Below are 21,145 nucleotides of genomic sequence, written 5' to 3' on the forward strand. Positions count from 1 at the left end.
GCTGAACAGCACAAAATCCAGCATACTAATTAAGCATCTACTAGATTTTTTAACACATCAGTTTCTAAATGCTGAAATTGAGAAAATTGTAGTTAACTATTTAGAGAAGAACACACACACAGATCCCATAGATATTAATTTCTTTTGTGAGGTCTTCTAATATCAGCTAACAAATCTCACACCCAAGGCGAAGGTACTCTTTTCAATATCTGTTTGCATTTTTAATGGTGTAAATGTCATATTCATCTACGTCAGCAGCAAACGGTAAGAACACCTGTGGACTTAGTATAGAAGAGTACAGTGTAGATAGTTTAAGGTAATATATCTTTTCACAGTAAATAATGAATATGGTCTTGTTAAAAAAAGCAACAACAACAACAACAAAAACTCAGAATGGACTTCGCTTAGAAATTCTTTGTTATCAAAATCATTTGATAGATTTACATCTTCATGCTAAGAACACATTTTAGCAACTATTATCATAACAGAGCGTGCCAGAAAATAGTTTCTAAGAAGCATGCCTTTCAACAATCAGTGGCTATTGACTTACAAGCTTTATATTTATATGATTTGTATATATTCAAGGCTATGTCAGGAGTTGTAATGGTGTAATGATAGAATATATGCATGCTATTTATGGGGCCCCTCTTTCTTAAAGATGTCTCTTAAGATCTTGTGTCTTCTGCCTCCTCAAAAAAAGAAAAAGCATTTGTGAAACTGATGGAACAGAGTAGTGGTCTTGATTGTCTCCATTTGATCCTCATTAACCATTCCCTCTATTTTACCATTTTTTCTACAGTACCAATGTCTTTACCTTCTCTATCCCTGTCCTTTTCTTCATTGCCATTAATATTTCCCATGTTTATTTTTACAGCTACCCCCGTTCATGCTGCTACCTCCTTCTCACCTATCAAAATATTCCATTTTTCTCCTTCTTCTTCCTCCTTTTGTTGGGGAGAAGTTGCCTCTGAACACACTTTGTGATTTCCTTTCTGTAGTACAGACCATTTGCAATAAATTAGAAAACTACCAAAGGTTTTGTTGCATATTAGGCCAAATAAAGCCAAATACAAGTTAAGCAGAAGCAGTGCCAAGGGCTTCAAACAGGAGCTGCAGTGCTGCTCCACCCTATTTTTTTCTCTTTTCTTATAAGACAAAAGTATATCATTCTCTCACTCATGATTATTTCTATGCTTCTAAGCAATCGTATTCAACTCTAATATTCCAAAGAAACAAAAATGGAACTGGAACAAACCTCTAGATCTGAGTTCAGTGATTAGTAAAAATTTTCACAAAATGAATTTAAAATGGCAATACCTCTTTCAGGCAGAAAGTCCACATATTATGTCAAATCTCCCAGTACAACCTTTGCATCTCAGACCCGACAACCCAAAAGCTGGCTACCTTTATACTTTTTTCATCTCGCACTGATATGATCCACTGGCACCGGCAGACTCCTCTAACTGAAATTCTTGTCTGTGGCCCAAAAGCATGGGCAGGTCAGCTGCTAGCGCAGCTGGTTCCCTGGGGGCTCCAAGTAGATAGGCTGGCACAGTTTCCTTTCAGCAAGGGAGCATCTCACTTTGGAAAAATCAATACTGACTCAGAGGAATAAATGGACCAACTTCAAACAGTTTATCAGCAATCATAAAAATATGTTTAATGGAGCTACTGTGTTATGTTCTACGTTGATCTCATTTGGTTAAAACCTGTTTCAGTCAAGAGAGCTCTGCCTGCCCCTCTCCCTGTATTAGGCACAGAGTAGATTATCTTGGATGCTGTCCTATCTTCCATGTAACTTCTGGAATCATATTTAATTCACTTACCCTGTACTTAACCTACCCACATGTTTCAAAACTCTGCTTCTCAGGAATATTTCACCATACAGAAAGTGAGTTTTGCCAGCATTTGTATGAGTTTTGGGTGAGTCTGACATTCTGCCGAAGGTCACAAACTTTTGTGAAAACAAAACTTATGAATTTGGATCTTGGATCCCTCAAAAATGGATCAGATGAAATCTAACAAAAGCCTGAGCTTCAGAGAACATAGGTGGTTAGAGAAAAGCGATATACCTAAATAAAATACAAATTTTAAAAGTAATTTCTAATTTGAAATACTTTAAAGAGATCTGTTTTTCTGGCTTCTGGCCCAGGAAAATGAGGTCTCTGGTATGTTCAATCTGGTTACCCAAGAGCCAAGATAGACAAATATACTGAAAATTCTTATCTTTTAAGAATGTTCCCTAGTGAGTATGAGTCTGAAACACAGAACTTGATTTCAAAGCTTTACAACCTCAAAATCTGAAGTTTAGTTCAGACCTGTCTTACTTTCAAGATCACAGCTTTTTTGAAAATCAGGACAAACAGAAAGTTACACTTTCTGCAAAATGAACAAGGAGTAATTTCTAGTGCACCTTAAAGCAGCTGAAATAAACTCACCTAACAGTGAAACAAATGTTGGATGAACAGCCTTTTTTTTTTAATTTAAAATATATAAAAAAACTCCTAAATACAATTTATATCAAGTCCACAATTTCTGTTTCAACAAAAACTGATATTTTACAGCACAATCTTCATTTAAACATATCAACTGTCTAAATTAAAGGAAATTCTTGACATTTTCTTCCAAGTAACTGATCATATTTCTGGAAGTTTACCCACTTCCAATGAGCTATTCTCAATTTTTATAAACAAATGTCTTCTTTCTACTCTAGCATTTTTTCTGTCTTTTTTTTTTTTTTTTGGCTAACTATCTGACAATTACTATCTTTTCCTGTTAGCTAAAGGGTTGGCAGCTTTCAGACATCTTTTTCATGTATGGACTCACCTCACCTACTACCTGTAGTGAAGACATCTAAGCTACCTGTTCTCTCTAAAAAATCAGTGAAAAGATGCAGGAAATTAATTTGTGCTATTTTAGTTGATTACATAGGATGAGATGAACTTCACTTTGGCATGCCTGTGTCTGTCCCCAGCTCTGAAGACAGTCCAGGTAACCTTCATGGTTGTCCACACTGCAGGCATCTACATGATTAGGTAACCAAGCTACCTCTTAATATCCACTTGTAGAGAGTTGCTTACTATGAAGCACTCAGTTCCAGATTTGAGTCCTTATTGTTCCTCTCTTCCGCTTTCTAATGTGTCAATAGCCCTTGTGAACAATGGGCACGAAAACAGAGCACTAAGCACTTCACTCACTGTCTGACTAAAGCTGTCAAACTGCCTCACAACCCCTACGGATTAGTTCAATCGTGCACTTGCATTCAGCTCCAGATTTGATATTCTGTGCAGACTAGTAGGACACCTGCCAAAAAAACAATCAGCAGGGATAAAAGAGGCTGGAGAAGTACAGTGAGATGCAAGCAAGGATATGTGCTTCCATTTCAGGGCGTCCTTGTCATTGTGGAGAACTGGTCACACGAGGATAGATGCCATCCTTTGTGAGGAGATGCCAAACATGCAGGAATACAAACCAGGGCTTGGCATATCTCCTTCTTTACCTATTCTCTTATGGTCTTATTTGAAAATGCATTTACCACACTCCCTGTAAAAACAGCTCAAAAAAGACAGAATCAGGCTGCGGACTTCTTCTGTACTGTTATATGATTTGATTGTGCATAGAAACACTTCCTCTGTTTGCATGCCATGTTAAACATTACATCCACGAGCAGCTGGTGCCTGTCAAATCAGAACATGTGTTTACTTTAAGAGTGGTAGCCTCTTAAAGGTAGTTTGCCATTATGTGTTTATGGCCTCTTAGGTAACCATTGAGGGATCGAATGAACTAACTAGGAGGAAAAACATCTCTTACCTTTCAAAGAGGCAAAACCAGAAGTCATAAAAGTGTGATTTTAAAACAAATGAATTATTGCATCTCTTCAAATGTGATACAGTGCTTGTTTATTTTTTAACTATGATGATTATAATGGGCCTACTTCTGCAGTCTTGACTAGAAGAATGCATTCTCTTGAGATGATTTTGTTCAATGCTAGCAACATGCATCCTTGAAAATTCCTGTAATAACCATTCAAAGGCTTTACCTTCTTAACTCAGCAAATTACAAAAACAAAAGAAAAATCTACACCCTTTGTACAGTATGCTATTAATAATGATTTTTCATACTAAAATTCTGAAAATCATGCCATGTTCCTTCCACGTTTATCCTTACATCAGTAATGAAGATTTTGCAAACCCATTAACTGCTATTACAAATTCTCATTTACATTCGTGCTATCCCTGCCATGACATTAATATGATCCTTGAGCCTCGATGGAAGCTGCACTGGTGGAATTACTACAAATTTAGTAGCAAGTTTCCATAGACATATAAACTCATCCAGTTCACATCTCCCAGTGGTTTTTGCCATTCAGCAAAGTGAATAAAAAGCAGTGAAATATGCATGATGTTCTCAGTATTAAATTTGTTCATACTTAATTGGACCTTAATTTGAAGTGCTAGCGCTAGTTCATTTTCTCTTGCTAATTGACTTTTATCGTGTGTGATGAAAAGTACTTGATAAAAGTGTAAAACACCTTGTCAAAAAGAGAAAGGTAGCATAAGCTAAGGCATCACCAGTTCACCTTATCTTATTTTTCAAGTACCTTTAATCTTGTCTATGGGGACTGTCTTTAGAAAAAGAGTGAGTTCAGATTCTGGCTTCTATCTATTATAGCATGTCAACCTGTGATGTTAAAGGTAATACATTTGTAATAATATCTGCACACTCAGAATTTAACCCATTCAAACAGGTTATTTCAGAAACGTTAACAAGTAAACAATAAATAGTGAGGACTAGTGATCTGTGCTGGACTAGTTTGATCTAGAAGTTGAAAGTCTTCACAAAAGGCTAACAGTGGAGGAGGAGCAAGCTGCTCCAGACTGTATTACTAAGTGCACAATTCAAATGCTTTTTAAACTCCGACAGGCTTGGTGCCGTGACTACATCCCTGGGGAGCCTGGTGTTGCAAATGATAACTCCTTAGCAAGTCAGCTATGTACCAATCCAAAAAAAAAGCAGAAAAATGTAGCACCAACCGTTCTGAAAATTCTCATGCATCCCCAAACTATTTAAATTACACTTACTTAATATTATTTGAATATCTGCATAGACCTAAAACAAAGTGCAGAGCACCTCGGATGAAATCACCCAGCGTAAGTGTCCCATTCTACTGATGGGTAAGAACGCTGTGTGCCAGAAAGCCTGAAACCTATGTATATGGTATGGCATGACCACCATAGAGTGGTGGTAATATGTGGTATTGATGGTAATACCTGTGGTATTTTATTGGCACAAGTGAAGACAAGGGGAAAAACACATTGAATTTAGGAATAGTACTTATTGCTTTCTCTGGGTCAATTTTTCAGCATGCTTCCTCTATAGGGCGAAGGTGGAGATAGAAAAGCAAAAGGGACATTTCATAGGTGTGTTACTACATGATACATGTAGTGATGTGTCCATTCGCTCACGGGGTCAAAGGAGATGTCTTTGTCTTCCCAAAAAAAAAAGCTTTTGTGAGCATGGAGCTTGAAAGAAAATCTCAGTCAATCACTGTTAAGAGCTTTATTTTAACTGACTTTCAACATATGTCCAATAAGGAAATAAACTCTCTTTTATCACTAAACCCTGGTCCACCTTTAAGAGCCCGTGTAAGAGCTAGACTCAGCAACAGTCTTGCATTCAGATGAACTGTATAAACTACCTCGTAAAGTTGCAGAGAAGAAGAAGTGTACTCCTTTAGGCAAAAATCCTCAGGTATCTGTTCTTCATGAAGAACAAGGATACATACAGCCCCAGACCAACAAAGAACTAACCCTTCATTTAATAATAAAACCCTAAAAAATGCACCCTTGGAAGAAACAATGAACTAATATTTGAAATCCATTCTTAAATCTGCTATACTCTGCTATACTATGTGGTAACTTGGATGTGAAATTTAGTGAGACTAACAAGCACAATAATAGCAACAAGGTAATGCATTTGGATTGATTCCAAACCATTCTGCCTTCTCTTCAGTCCAACCCGATTTATTCAGGTTCAGTACAGAAGAAAGTATCCTCAGAAATATCAAACTTGGTCTCAAATAATGAGCCCTGCTAGGAGGTGAAGCATATCACTCAGCACAGAGCTGCACCAACACAGATCAAAGCTGGCTTGATCAAGCCTCTTTGGAGAACAAAGGAGCTCCAGCCTACCAAGACCAACACACTGATCTGTCCCACCAACACAGAGACACCAAGCCATCCCACCAACACCGAACCAACCACATTCTGCTCTAGCAAGGGCCTGGGCTGGAAAGCCTCCTTGAGCAAGGACAGTTTCGAATTGGCGCAGTCAGTTCTTGGAGCTTTGGCATTAGCTACAGCTCTTAACACTGGAGTTAAGGACTTCTCACTTCAGAAAGCCTGAAACAGAAGTTGCTAATTCTCCTGTCTTCAGAAGCTTTCAAAGAAGATTTCCAGCAAACCACAATCCAAACACAGGCTGAAATGACCACAAGCATATAAGAACAGATTGCTTTATCACTTAACTATACCCTGCTCTGAAATAAAATGCAGTAACTTCATCTTACTTTTAAACAGGCTGGCTATTGTTTTCTTGCTTGACTGGCGCTAAGGAAAATGTTTCACTGTGTGGTCTAAAGAAAGATCCTATTCAGCACAGTTAAATATTTATTGTTTTCATATATATGTTACTGACAAAACACCTGATCTTATGACACAGCACTAAGTGTGGAAAGGTATAAAATGCTGGATCCTTTTATATCTTTCAATGTGAAAAGGTGTCCTTTCCTACACTACCTTCTGGCAACATCAGACAAACACAAGGACATTCCAACGTCATTGCATTATGGACTGCATGGCAAGTAAATTTTGGTCCTGCAATAATTTCCAGAGTGAAAATGTTCAGCATGCACACACGAAAAATCTACTAGTTCAGTCAAAATTTTCCTCTAAATAATTCAGGTTGCTGGCACAGCATTCTAAATACCTCCAGAACATTTTTGAGACATGAAAGAAAGGAGGAATACAGGTTAATTTCTCAAAAATGTAAGGAAAAGTAGCATTATCTCTGGAAAGTAATGTACATATATATATAAATAATATATATATATAAATATATATGTGTGTATGAAAAAAATGTAGAAACAATACTTCTTACCTCATTTCTTCAATATTATCAGGTTTACTTGGGTTTTTAGCCAGCACGGAAGACTAAGAACACAGACCTTACAATAGCTGAGCCAGCTTATTTAGCTCCCAGAATCAGCACCGTCAGTGTATCTCTGAAGGAGCTGGCAATGGACTGACCTGGAGTTCTACGAAATCTGGATGCTAGGATGAGTTCTTTAAACCTCAGAAATGTCCTGCTTACTTAAAACTCCACTCCCTGACTTTTTTTTTTTTTTTCGCTTCAGTCTTAAGATTTCTAGATGACTGACCTCTTCCAGTTGGCAGGCTTTGATGACACTCTTGTATCGGTATTCATCATAGGATACACCAAAAATTATGTTTTCTTTTATTGTTCCAGGCATGATCCAGGAGACTTGAGGTGAAAAGGATATCCTTCCACTGTGTTTAATTTTACCCTGAGAAGGCTCCAATTCTCCCATTATCAACATCAGAAGAGAAGTCTGAAAAAAAATATATATTAATGGTTAATAATCAGAGACCTGTACAACCATAACAAATGCTAAACAAAAGAGGAGTCACTCTACTAAAACAAAACAATAGGATGGTACTTTTGTTCTGTAAAGAGTGTCCCTACAACCATTAATTTAGTATAAGCAGCAATTAATGGAGATTTTTATGACGTATATCTGAAAGGCCTCTGAAGTGAGAGAAACTTCATTCACTGAACAAGAAAAACTAAGATGCCCTGTAAACAAGGTATGGTGCCGCAAAAGCATGTGTTTTTAATTAAAATTTTCTCACTTTTGCAAGGTAAAAATGTGAGTGTCTATGAGAGACATATAAACATCAGGTGTTATAAGTATTCCTGGTGAAAATTTTTAACATCAGTAGCTATTCACTTGTTCTTTGTACAACACTATTCATGTTTACAATCTTGCTAGTGTTTATAAGCCTTTTATCTGTATTGCCCTGAAAAGTGCAATTTCTCTGTCTGTGGATTTAATTGCTCACAAACTGCTCAGTGTGATCTGAAGTTTCCTCTGTAACTGTTAACTCATTTACGTGAATACATGACCTAAGCATATTTACTATTTCCCTTCATAAAAGAATTGATTGCAATTTCAGTACTGACATGTTATAATTTCAAAGTTAATCAGTAGCTTCTAGTAACCTTGTCACACATCACTAGCTACTAGATCAAAGAACAGAGTTGAGAAATACAAGGAAAAAATATGTTACAAAGGCATTCCAATGGTGTTCTTATCACTAGTAAACAGTCAACAAAGCTGGGACGTAACAGCCAAAGATCTAAAAATCTACCCAAGTCACAATTTTATCTTCTCAACCCCAGAGATCCTTTAACCTGACAGGTTATACAATATGCAGAGGGAGTCTCACAAGATGTCTTTCCATCATACCAGAATCTAAATTTTCCCAAAAGCTGAGTAAGAAATTTTTGATCTTGCAAAGGGTAATTGCTTAGTATGTTTTGCACACTGGATGTAAACCCACTTTGTGCTTTAATTTAAAGTGTCATGTATTTTAAATTAAAATAAATAAATAAATAATATTTACTAGTGAAGTTGTATTAAAGAGTTGATATCAGGCTTCATAGCAATTATAGAAAAAATAAGTACACAGTACGTTCCAGAGGCCTGACAATTCCTGGAATTTACAGTACCAGCCTTAAGCAACAAGAAAGAAACCATAAATTAAGAGGGTGAAAGGAAAGGAGAAACTTTTTTTGCTTGGGAATTAAGTGTAAATCTTATTTTACATAAATCTTTCAGATAATATTATAAAGCTGTTATCTTTATTGCCTGGAAAAGTGCAGATTTGTTGCATATATATAATGCTCACATAGACTGCTCTGTGTGATCTGAATTTTTCTAAATTCCCTAAGTAGCCAAATAAATGAGATATATATAAATCTTTCTATAGTAACTGAAATTTTTGTATTACAAGTATCGGCTTTAGCAATAGGCACTTGAGGTTAATAGAGACTTGAGCAATGTAAGAAAACTATTCTGTTAATTCAGAATTATCATAGTAAAATGCAATCCAACTTATCATCAACCTCATGTTCTCAGTCCTTTGTTCTTTTGTATTGGTGTCATTTCTGAAAAATATTAAAGCATTGACCATATTTAAATTGATGGGTCCTTTGCCATTGACTTCAACAGACCAAAGATTTCATGTGGAATTACAGAATCACAGAACGGTCAAGGTCAGAAAGGATCCCTGGAGGTCATCTTGTCCAACTCCCCCTGCTCAAGCAGGGACGCTTAGAACAGGTTACCCAGGATCTCCATGATTTGAGCTTCCACACCCAGAAGAGTCCAAATCAATGAAAGTAAAGGAAATCAGAATACCTTCACTGATAATTTGTTAAGCAGGAAAAGAAAATTTGCCAAACACATAATGAATGTTTGTTTTGACTTTCACTTCTTCTCAGAAGACCCCCTGAAACTGAAATACCTAATTCCTTGCAGTTCAAAGTGAATATGAATATCAAAATTCAACTCATTTCATAGTAAAAAGGTTAATTGGATGTATTATCTGCAAACTAAATGCACTGATAACATTTTCCAGTTCTAAAATTATTATTTATCTAAACCACAACTTTTCTCAGAAAACCACCGGTTTTAACAGCACCTCCACAGACTTATTCCACAGGCTTTTATATGGGACTGAGTGTGTGTGTCTAAGCTACACACTGTAGGAAGTGGAGCCCATATGACCAGGTGTGCCACATATCCGGGGTATGCATCGTAGTTACCAGACTTATCAGTGTCAAGCTTTATAAGTTTTTTAGTTTTCTAAGTTAAATTTCTATTTCCTTACTAAGTCTGTATCCTTGTATGTACAAAAACCACCCGGCAAACTCTTTCTCATATTGGCCACAGAGAAAAATTTAAAACAATTATGGGACATTTTATTGAAACATATTTTATTCATACTTTTTCCTGCAGCTACCAATACCATTATATTATTCCTTAAAATTGATATGACTTTTGTTGAAACAACAGAAATAGAAATACCTTGCCCGCTCCAGTAGATCCAGAAACAGCTAATAGCTCTCCCTTCTCAATCTTGAAATTTATATCCTGAAGAACAGGAGATGCATGAAGGGGAAAATTGCTGAAGAAGAGATTGTTGTCATTGCTAGGACCTTTGCTGTTGTTTTCCTGTTTTGCTTTTACAAAGAGCTCTCCAATTCCCTGCAACATACATATATGTGTGTTTGTACGTACATTAAAAATGAATAGGACATGCATATGCAGAAATTTATATCCTTCTATAGGCTTACAAAGACTTGTGAACTTACTTTGCTGACATTACTTTTCCTATCTGTAACCCATCTATTATATTCTTAAAATAATATCTATTTTAATGTATACATTGTATTTGCTCCTAAATTTGTAGACATAAAAAAAATATTCCTATAATTGAACTGCTTTCTAATGTTTATAACTTGCAGGAGCTTGATTTTGTTTCCAGGCTAGTTTAAATCTAAAATAACTTACAGGCCTTAACATTTACTAAAAAGCCTCTTTCAAAGTCTCTCAGCTGTGGATAATTTGATATTATGCATTCATTACTTGCCACATATTCCTTGCCTGCTGTTAGCTGAAGACAGTTAAACTGAAGGTGTGCAGTCTGCTGTTTTTAGAGAATGCTAAGGCAAATATCAGTAAAAACAAAACAAAACAAAAACTAAACAGTATTCGGTATTTGAATTTATTTTGGGTGAAAGCACTGACCTCATCCCAAAAAGCTGTTACTTTGTCCACTTCAACCCCAGTTGTTGTTAGATTATACTCCAGGGCTTTATATTCTTCTTTTAGCAAGAAATCCTAGAAAGACAACGAAAGCAGATTACAGGAAATGAAAAGGGATGACAGGTGTATCACACAAAGCGGTACAGACTTGCCAACCCTGAGCACTAGTTAATATTTCTGATAGTGCTATTGCATTCTAGTGTTTTCAAGTGAGGCATAAATGCAGCTTATACAATGTCTTTCAGATGCAGAAGAAAATGGTTTCTGAAGCTTCCAATTCTTACATTGTTAGTGAAAATACAATGATGAATGTATTTGGTTCTGGTTTGGAAAGAATATAAAAACTTGGCATTTCGTTTGCTTTCAGGACTTGCATTGGGCAGCCTTAGACCTCCAACCTTAATCCTTTTCAAATATACCTTTGTTTCTGGAGTAGGACATGGAAGGTTACACTCTGGTAGGCAATGAAACAAAGCAGCTACATGTTTCTAACTCACTATTCCAAAACTGAAAGAGTTTAAATGAATTAGAATTATGTCTCCATCGGCACAAAAGGCAGATAGTAATCCTGGCTAGGCTAGCACTGAAGTAGTGTCATTTCAAATGACAGAAGTCAGCAACCCTACGCTTGTTTATGTTCTGGGATTATATAAGGAGGAAGAAGTGTAAATCCATGCTAATGAAGGAAAGTTAACTTTTCTATTCCATGATTTTCTTAAGGTTATGCAGTCTGTATGTACCATCTCCTCTAAATTGCCTTTTAAAATTAGCTGGGACCAGGAAGGTCTACTGGGGCAACAGTGGGCAAAAAAAGGGGAAATGGTAAGGGGGAAAAAACAGTTCTCTACAGTAAACCTGAAAGTTTCCCAACGAGCACAAGTGGAAGTGAAAAAGCAGATGATTGTAAGGACAGGTACCAAAAAAAATTGAAAGGCAAAACACGCACAGTTTATGCAAAAGAAAGAAATGGTTAGATAGGTTTTTATAACAAAGGCTATGGGGTCATCCAGTGGAGTTGCTGGAGCAGTGATAGTGAGAGAAAACATGCTGATCCATAAGGACTTCAAGGTCTAAAAAATATGATGCAGCCACATGGCAAATACAATAACCTTGGGGACTGATCTGAACTCTCTAAACTGATGAGGAAATTAAATCAGAGAAATGTATGTGTGGTTTATTGTTTCTGTTTATATCTGTGTATTTCCTGTGACAAGTAAAGAGCATCTGTGTTTTGGAATTCTGTGAAGTCTGTATATTGGGTCTATACTCAGCCTATCACAAAGACAGTATTATTTACAAATTCTAGAGCAGCTTCGTAGCTAGTACCCCCAGAGGCAAGTGGCCAGCAAAGTGGTATGGTAACTGGGCTTGCCAATTCTCTGAAAGGGCATAGGATACGCTCTTCCAGGAAATAAGAGAGACAGGATGCCTCCACTAACGCCTGGGGAATCTGACAAGACAAGAGCTGTGTAAATTGGAATCCAACAAGGCATCCTTCTGAATGTCAGATAGAAAGGCTTATGGTTAGACTCTTGAAATGTCTGCTCAGTTAAAAATCAGAAATATCAGAAGAATCTAATATATACTCCTTATTCTATATTGAGGTTCAGATTTCTGATTAAGGTCTTTAAGTAATATATTAGGTATTCTTTATCATGCTAAAAATAATAAAATTATATTTTACTGAAAAACATCTACACATTTTTTTTAATCCTAATATTTGAAGGGAAAATAGAACAAGAATTCTTTCTCTTAGGATTGATTTGAAAACAGCAGGTAAAAAAGACAGCGTTCATGAGGATTTGCTCTGAGATGACTCTGCCTCTCATGCTGGTTTATGAGCAATTGATCTTGGTAGGTAAGGTAGGTAATAATTAGAAGACTGGTACCTTAATTATGTTTAGCATTCACAATGACTGAGATGCACATTTGCATAAGATGTACAATCTCCTGCTGTTCTTGCCACTAATAGCTACAAAAACATAAGGTTTGTGATTGCAACTACTGGAAGCTGTGCTATATAAAACACATACTAATTTTGTACTTCCTTTTCTGAAGGAAAAACGTCTCTTGAGCACCACAAATGTTGATATATTTTTATTAAGTTTGTTATTCTCCAATAAAAAAAAAAAAGAACTCTTCTGTTTCAAAGTAAGTAGCCTGCAGGTAGCATAAGGCTCCCGTGGTTATGCTGCCTGGGGAACCATATAACAATATCAAGATTTATAATGACATTTCATGGTGTATAATCAAAGCAATATATAGTATATTCGGAAAGTCTGCACAAATGCTGTGTGCTTTTGTTGATCAACTGACAAGATAACATGATATAAAGAATTAGCTTACGTATTTGGGAAGATTGAAGTGTATGTACCCTACCTGTATTTTGTTTATTGCTCCAATAGAATCGTACCAGGTCTGTACAGACCCAGGAAACTGCCTGGTCACTGTCATTCGAAGAACAATGCAAAATGAAATGGTGGTAAATATTTTTCGGAGAATAATTCCTTTAGTCACAGCATATGGAACCACAGCTAAAAACACCACAAAAAAGCTTGAAAAGAAGAAGGCTGAACTGTTGAAATATCTCACATAAGCAGCTTTTCGGGTTAGCTTCAGTTCAGTTCTGTTAAAAACAAAAACAAATACAGATGATTAGTATGTGGTTCCACAGTTTTCATTTTATAAACTTTTGGATGGAGCTGTTGGTAAAACAATTAACTTAGAGGCTCATCCGTCTTTGTTATTTTTTAGGAGCACGGTTAAAAAGCAAGATTCAAAATAATTTTGAACCTAAAAAAATAATTGCAGCCAAATATATACACCAATCTTCAGAGATGTTAGACAAAATAAAAATTATCTATGTCACGATTTAGATATCTCATAATCCACAAGCCTCTACAATTCCTGGCTCAAGCATCCTGAAACATCTACCGCTCACACAAGTGCCATCCCCATCTCATCTGGCCATCTAGATATGCAACACCTCTGGAAATGAGATATTCTTAAATGTCAGATTTACTATACGTGACCATAAAATACTCTAAGAACAGTCCACAATCTTAGTATAGTGCCATCTCCTTTTGCAGACCACGGTACTAACAGCCTCACCCAAGAAGTAAGGTATCAGCTGGCCTCAGCTTGACAAAGTGGGAGGCAGGGAGTCTAGTCTCTACCTTTCCTGATGAAGCTCAGTTCTTGGAGCAGCCTACTGACTACTGTGCAGTCAGGAATGCAACTGGTGATTACTTCTATCTGCCTCCACAATGTTTATGCATCTTACAGTAAGATATTAAATAAAGAGAAATAATCCAGGGAGCAGAATTCATTTTCTAAGTCAATAGCCATAACTCACAGTGGTTAAGCTTTCTATTCACTGCTCTCCTTTTCAACTCATTCACTTTGTAATCCTAGGAACCCAGCAGCTCAGTTTTGTCTGAACACAGGCACCTCTGCTTCAATGAAAGGGACCAGATTTTCAAATTAACTAGGGGAAGAGATGGAGCTAGATCCCAACGTGCCCATTTGATGGGTGAGTACTCTCGCCACTAGGCTGTTGCACAGAAGTTCAGTCACGTCAGTGATGGCAATTCATGGCATTTCAAGGCTGAGCATCATAATCTTTACATGTCTTCTGGTATTGATCCCGTGTCTGCATGCAAACTAAGTCCAGGATTTGGGGGCTGTGTGGGAACCCCTTTCAGTCCCACCTTGAATGTGCATGGGACTTCCATGTACATCAGCATCCTGCCACTGTTGTCGGACAAAGTGTTCCTGAAAGTCCCTCCTGAAAGTCTGAGCCCAGCCAGTTTTGAAGGAGGATGCCTAGCACCTCTCATTATGTCTGCATTTCACAAAGAGAGGCATGAAAAGAGTAGCCAGGCATGCAGGTAACCACCACAGCTGGAATCATGGACCTTGAAAAAGTGCCTCTAAAGTCCCACCAGAATTTGTACGAGGCTGTGGGTGGCAGCACTAAATAGGGACAACAAGGATTTTGGGATGTGATGCTCAGCCAGTCCCATGCAGAAATCTGGGTGGAAACTACCTAAACCACCCCTAGTGCTGAAGCACACAGACATTGCTCCAACGAGGGACAAAAAATGCACTAACCATTTTCAGTATACTGCCAAGTACCAGCCATAAGTGATTGGCTTTGCAGAGGTGGATCTGTCTGTGATCCAGGCTTGAGGGCTCCGTAAATTAACCACTCATTTGGAACATGTCTCGCTGAGGTAACATAGGCACTTGGAGTGAGGATGTAAAGGACACTGTGTGCCTCTCACATACACTGGTCTACACTATACATGTCTGGTTTTGAAGTGATGCTACTGCAGTCAGTACAAACACATGAGCTTGAGCTTCTCTGCTTTATAGAAAGATGGATCTTCTGCTGACAAAATAGAGACACTTCCAGCCTTGGACTTAGCCTTCTGCAGTTCTGTGCTATAGTTCATGGGCATGGGTCAGCATTGTGCTTTTTTACTTCTCTAAATACATTGTATAGCCCATAGAAATGCAGACATGTTTATTTAGGCACCTGTTATGAACAGTAATTAGTACAGACTTCAGAGGGCATGCAGGTGACAGCCCATATTGCTCCCTCTGAAGCGTCACAGCTGCAAGGGGGGAGTTTGCCTGCAGCAGGATGGCCAACCCTGGCAGCTCAAGTCTACCAGAGTATGGCTGCAGTTATATCTAGCTCGTTAAATTACAGCAGATCAAACCAGGTTGCATTGGAAACTGCTAGCACACAGAAATAATTTGGTAACAAATGAGTTATAATTTAGGGCTGCTAAAACACAGGCATGAGTTAACTCACTGTGTCTCGTCTCCCACCACCCTAACGAGCCAACTGATGGGAGGTCTCAGCAAGCAAAATTAAAATGAAACTCTCACATTCCCAGATTGACCTGTTCTGGTGATGTATTCACCGTGTGACCTTTTGGATCGCTTAAAAAATATGGTATTTTGGAGCAAAAGGAGCAGAAGAGAGATACCATGATCTTATAATATTTCTGTCATTCTTCCATGTTTTTTTTAAAAACTCCATGCTTAATATGATAACAATTGAACTCCAGCAACACCAAATTCCCTATAAATTATTGTAGAAAATATAAACTGTAAAATTACAGTTCTTTTTCTGTTTTCTGTGACGTCATTTCTACACAATTTACTTACAAGGCATAATCTAAAATTTCCTAAAAGCAATGCATATGACTAGTGGCACGAGGTAAATCTTAGCCTGGTTCCATCTTAGAACTGGACCTCCAGACCTAGATTAAAACTGAGCTTTCTCAGATGGTTTATATTGCAGATTTTAAGAACTTTCTTATTCTGAAGATAAAGAGCACTTAACTTTTCCTCCATTGCCTTTCAGAAAGCAGCTGAACGAGAAGGTGTTTGTGTAATAATACCGCTTCATCTCTTTTATTTACACGGTAATATGGCACTTATATTTCTTTTATTTTCTTCTGTTTTACCAATCACACACCTGGCACAGAGTTCTAATTCTCTCTAAAGGACTAAACAAACACACTGTTTTGTGCAGCATCACCTATCAATCAATGTGCCACTTCTCCTCCCTTCCCCCAGGACTCCCTGTCAGCAGCCAAGTCCTTCTCTAGCTCTCAGCTAACTAGCTTAGCTCTTTTACCTGCTTTATGCTTCACGTCTGGTAGTTCCAGTGCAATCTCAATGTTAATTGAGAAGATAGACATTATAAAAGACTATCCACAGACAACAAATGTTAATAGAATTGTACAGAATGAATACGTGAAGCTGTGATCCTTACACAGGTTGTGTGCAACATTTAAAACCAGCTTTATTGCATTTCTCAGAAAATGGCTGCGGAGGACTCACAATGTTTCCTCCACTGCAGAATAGGAAAGTCTGTAAAGCCTTAAGTAACCATCACAAAAGGGCTTTTTATTGTAAGATGAGGACAGGGTTGGCCAGAAACAAACACAGATGCCACAATTGTTTTACCTGCACAAGCTAACCACTGAAATACCATTATAACAGATGAGGAAGCAAATAAAAAAAAAATCTCTACTTGACAAATTGGGAAAAAAAATAACTTCAGTGTGGGAATGCATGGTTAGTTTATGGAGGATTAATATTTGTGTGCTTTACTTCTTAACTAACATGACCACAGAAAGTGTTCGTAGTCACTTTATATTTTTTTTCTGAACACATAAGAAATTTGACCAGCAAATGAAAACACTTACTCACGGAGGCTTTCAATCATTTTTTCCATTGCATCTTCCCAACAATAGGCTTTAACTGACTGTATATTTTCAATTATTTCTGAGGTGATGACAAGTCTCTCGTTGATCTTTCCTGCTCTCTTATCTCTATAAGGTAAAAAGGCAGTAGGTTAATCCTCATCTACTTCACCGTGCATAGTTATTTTGAATCTCATTGTATCTTAAGAAAACTCTTTCCATATATATCTATTCTTAATATGCTTATTCTAACAAAATTATTATGAAGAATGTGATAGGAATTATTAGAAATGGAATAATCACTTTACTAAGGTGAAAACAGAAGCTCTAAAACCATTAATCAAGTCACTAACAAGGAGATTTAATACTACGAAGCATTATCACTGTCAATGCATCACTAAACATGTTAGACCCTTTTGTTTTTTTTTTTAAGTTTAGACATGTGCCGCTAAATAAGTAAAGGCTTGTCCCTACATTTCTGACACATCCAGCATTCTTTGGACACCTCTTTTGTAACAATGCAATAATGAGAGACCTTTAATTAAGTAGTATAAACTTCATAAAACAGCATGTTTCAGGAAAATATATTAAAAAATATTTTAAAATAGTCTCATCACCTGTATTTCATCATCCTTTGTCCCAGCCAGGCTTGGAAAAAGGCCATGACTATTAGAAAAGCAAGTCCAGAAAATGCAGAAGCTTGTAACATATCCCAGAGCAGTCCCATCAGCAGTGCCACTTGTAAAGGTGCAATCCATACAAAATGAGCCAGAGCAAGACCCTGCAGAAGCCCACAGCAGAATAACAATAATAATGAAAATTACAGACTGCTTTGAAAAGTACAAGAAAATGAAGAAGTCATTAAAGTGACACTTTGAAAAATGTAATGAAGGATGGTACAAATATTTCCAGTAGTAAAACAAGTTTATAAAGGAGAATTTGTGATTCTGAGCACATAGCGTTCTGGGTGTTAATAATGATGACAGCGCAGCAGTACGTATACATTCCACACCTGAACTTCGATTTTTGTAAGGCAAAGTTCAGTACACAATTGTCTTTTCACTCTGTACGCACACGAGGAAAAAATCCAGCTTTGCAAAAGTAAACAGAATTTGCTATCAACACTGGCATTTTCAATCACTGCAAGATGGGAAAAATACGTAAACGATTCTTCTAAAAGTGATTTCCTCTGATATAGGAGGCCAACATTACTCTGGTGAAGAGATGTCTTTTGTATGAATACAACAAATTCAAAGAAGACTGCTGCCTTCTTCTGCACATTTGCCTATCATTAGATAGATTTTGGATTGAATCCTGTAATCAGGCTGAGAAACAGATCTTGCACAGAGCTCTGTGTTACTGCAGCTACACTACTGCACTGCTAGGGCACTTGGCCTAGTTTGTCAGTGCTAGCTCAAGTTGCTCTATATAGTAATACAGTGCATAAAGTAGATAGGGTCTGTGATGTCAAGTTTCTTGTTTCTTCCATAGGAAGCAAACCTCATACTATCAGTGGGGCAATTATCCATGCAGAACAAAAGCTCACAGTTTTCAGCCTCCAAGCCATTACAAACAATCTACCTCCATGTCTTTAATGAAAAGTTTTGCAGAAGACTTTGGAAGTATTGAAAGTACTGACTGAGCACTGTCACAGGTTGCCCAGAGGGGTTGTAGAGTCTCCCTCAGAGAAGTTGTAGGGTTTCCCTCCTTGGAGATATTCAAAAGCTGCCTGGATGTGGTCATGGGCAACCTGCTTTGATGGCTCTGACTGAGTGGGGAGGTTGGACCTGATGACTTCCAGAGGTCTCTTCCAACCTCAACTATTCTGTGATTCTGTATTGTCTAAAATGAATGTGTTGGAAATGACTCCTAATAGTCTTACATCAACACGTAATTAGATTTTTAAGGAGCGTGGGTAATAGTGACAACAGGGTGCTGAATGTCATCGCTTGTTCAATAGCAGGAGCACCATACTGGCTCACCTTATTAGAAAGATACAGTGGTCAGGAAAAAAAAAAAAAAGACAGAAGGGTTGGATGAGCAGCTTCTGACTGCTATGAAACCAACTGTGTAACCTAGAGGTTTCCTGGTGGATTCTCACTGCACTGTAAAACAAGAATATTTTTATTGTATATCTAGTGTTTAAGTTTGCTTTACTCATCAGCATAGGAGAAAAAGGAAGATGTATTTATTAGAATGAGCATTTCCATGACCAGATGCCAAAACATACTCTTACGATGGGCTTCATTTTAGGTCTACAATGAACAGTCAGTGCAGTCTGACATTTATTCTCCTTCCCCCCTTAATGATTGCCATGAGTGGTTTGAGGTTTTGCTTTTGTATTTGATGGATCTTTAAGTTCATTAATCAACCAATAACGTACCTCGTCAAATTTGTTCAGATTGTTGGAAAGAAGACTGACCAATTGTCCAGTACTTATTTTATCTAGGACTTTGCTTGACAGTTTTAAGGTCTGTAAAAGAAAACAAAACAATCGGAAAATGGCCATGTAACTCATTCCTATCAAACAGAATAAATACAAATTTAAGTAATAGGCAGTTGTACGGTAGTATAAATTACAACTCACTTATCAGCTTCATGCTACAAAGAAAGTCTCATTAAACTTGTTATTTATGTCACTTGAATTTAACGTAGCCATTAAATTGCTTTACAAATATTGATTTATTGACTTAGCCCTTGCTTTCTGTTGCATATTTTATATATATAGATATGTATGCAAATACAAGCTTTAATTAAGCATGCATGCTGTGTGTTGCTGTGCTTCCTCAAAAATCTCCTACTGTGCCTATCTAGACAAATGTTTTTTGAAAGACGTTTTCACAATGAGCTTTAAAATAGAATAACTAACAGGTTTGTTTAAATTAACTGGATTTGTTATTGGTAAAAGCAAACGCCTTTTAAAATCTTTGGATTTGTGAACATGAAATGCCTCAACTTCTGTTGATTCTTCTTGTTATAGAGAACTCACACAGTATCATTCCAAGTCAGTCCCTTCTGTGTTATACTTCTGAAAATACTCCCTAGCCACTAGCATGTTATTTTTCCTTTGCTATACATGTGCATAACAGGAGCACAGTGGTACAACAATTAAGTCATTTCACTACATATCCAGTGAGTCTGAACTCACACAGAGTCTGAATTCAGTCAAAGCAGCTGTAGACATGTATTTAATTCTTTGGACATAGGAAATGGACAGCTGTCAGAAACTGATGTTAACCGTATTACTCTTTTGTGTGCTTTTTGTAACAAAACTACCAACATTTAAAAAAGCTGCCCTAAAAGCTATGCAGGGTATAGATAAAAGTTTGGCTTTAAGTGCAAATGAAAAAATTACCTTCTTATAAATCAAGCTAAACAATGCTATTCTTATTTGCATCCCTATATGATGAAGACCAAATATAGAAGGGTGTATGAGCAGTGTTCTCACAAGGAAGAGAAGGCACAAGCCAATGCCCAGGTAGTAGGCTATGGATCTTTCAGAGGAGTTGTCCGGATCATAGGAAGCTATTATTCTTCCCAGCAGAAGGGGCTGCACAGATTTGGTGACTTCCTGAAGATGAAAAGAAGAGAAAATAATTTTGGTCAGTTTTTTTTTATTTTTCCTTTTTTTTTTTTTTTCAAAAGTGATACATTGTAATTTCAAGACCTACCAACTGAAATTTACACTTAAATGAGGAAGGAGGCTAGCTCTGTTCTCTGTGCAAACCACAGAAATACAATCACACAGGAAGAGATAGCTCACTACTGTCTGTGATGCTCCTGCAACTCCACCAAAGCAAATCTAGCTTTTAAATTTTTCTGGTTGTTTTCTACAAAAATGACAACTGAGATATTAGCTTCCAGATTTACTTTCCAGAGGTGTAATGAATTTGCCACATAATATGACTGAATCCAGTTTTGCAGGTTAGATCTCCATTTTAGCCACCAGGGAACAGATCTCATCGCATTTTACTGAGCTTATAGGACACAGGAAGACTCACAAGTC

The 21,145-nt window shown here is 37.2% G+C and overlaps 1 protein-coding gene across 1 annotated transcript in view; it reads right to left on the reverse strand.

Annotated features, from left to right (window-relative positions):
* The window catches only part of CFTR (CF transmembrane conductance regulator), an 86,028-nt gene that overhangs the window by 46,718 nt on the left and 18,165 nt on the right, over positions 1-21,145 (reverse strand). Inside the window, exons 4-11 of the mRNA XM_083800058.1 lie at positions 20,495-20,710; positions 19,523-19,612; positions 17,757-17,920; positions 17,143-17,268; positions 13,292-13,538; positions 10,895-10,987; positions 10,172-10,351; positions 7,439-7,630 (exon numbers count right to left, since the gene is read on the reverse strand). Coding sequence (XP_083656184.1) covers positions 7,439-7,630; positions 10,172-10,351; positions 10,895-10,987; positions 13,292-13,538; positions 17,143-17,268; positions 17,757-17,920; positions 19,523-19,612; positions 20,495-20,710 — 1,308 coding nt within the window. The remainder of the gene's footprint in view (positions 1-7,438; positions 7,631-10,171; positions 10,352-10,894; positions 10,988-13,291; positions 13,539-17,142; positions 17,269-17,756; positions 17,921-19,522; positions 19,613-20,494; positions 20,711-21,145) is intronic.

The sequence above is a fragment of the Anser anser genome (genome assembly GCF_964211835.1).
Source record: "Anser anser genome assembly, chromosome: 1".
NCBI classification, from domain to species: domain Eukaryota; kingdom Metazoa; phylum Chordata; class Aves; order Anseriformes; family Anatidae; genus Anser; species Anser anser.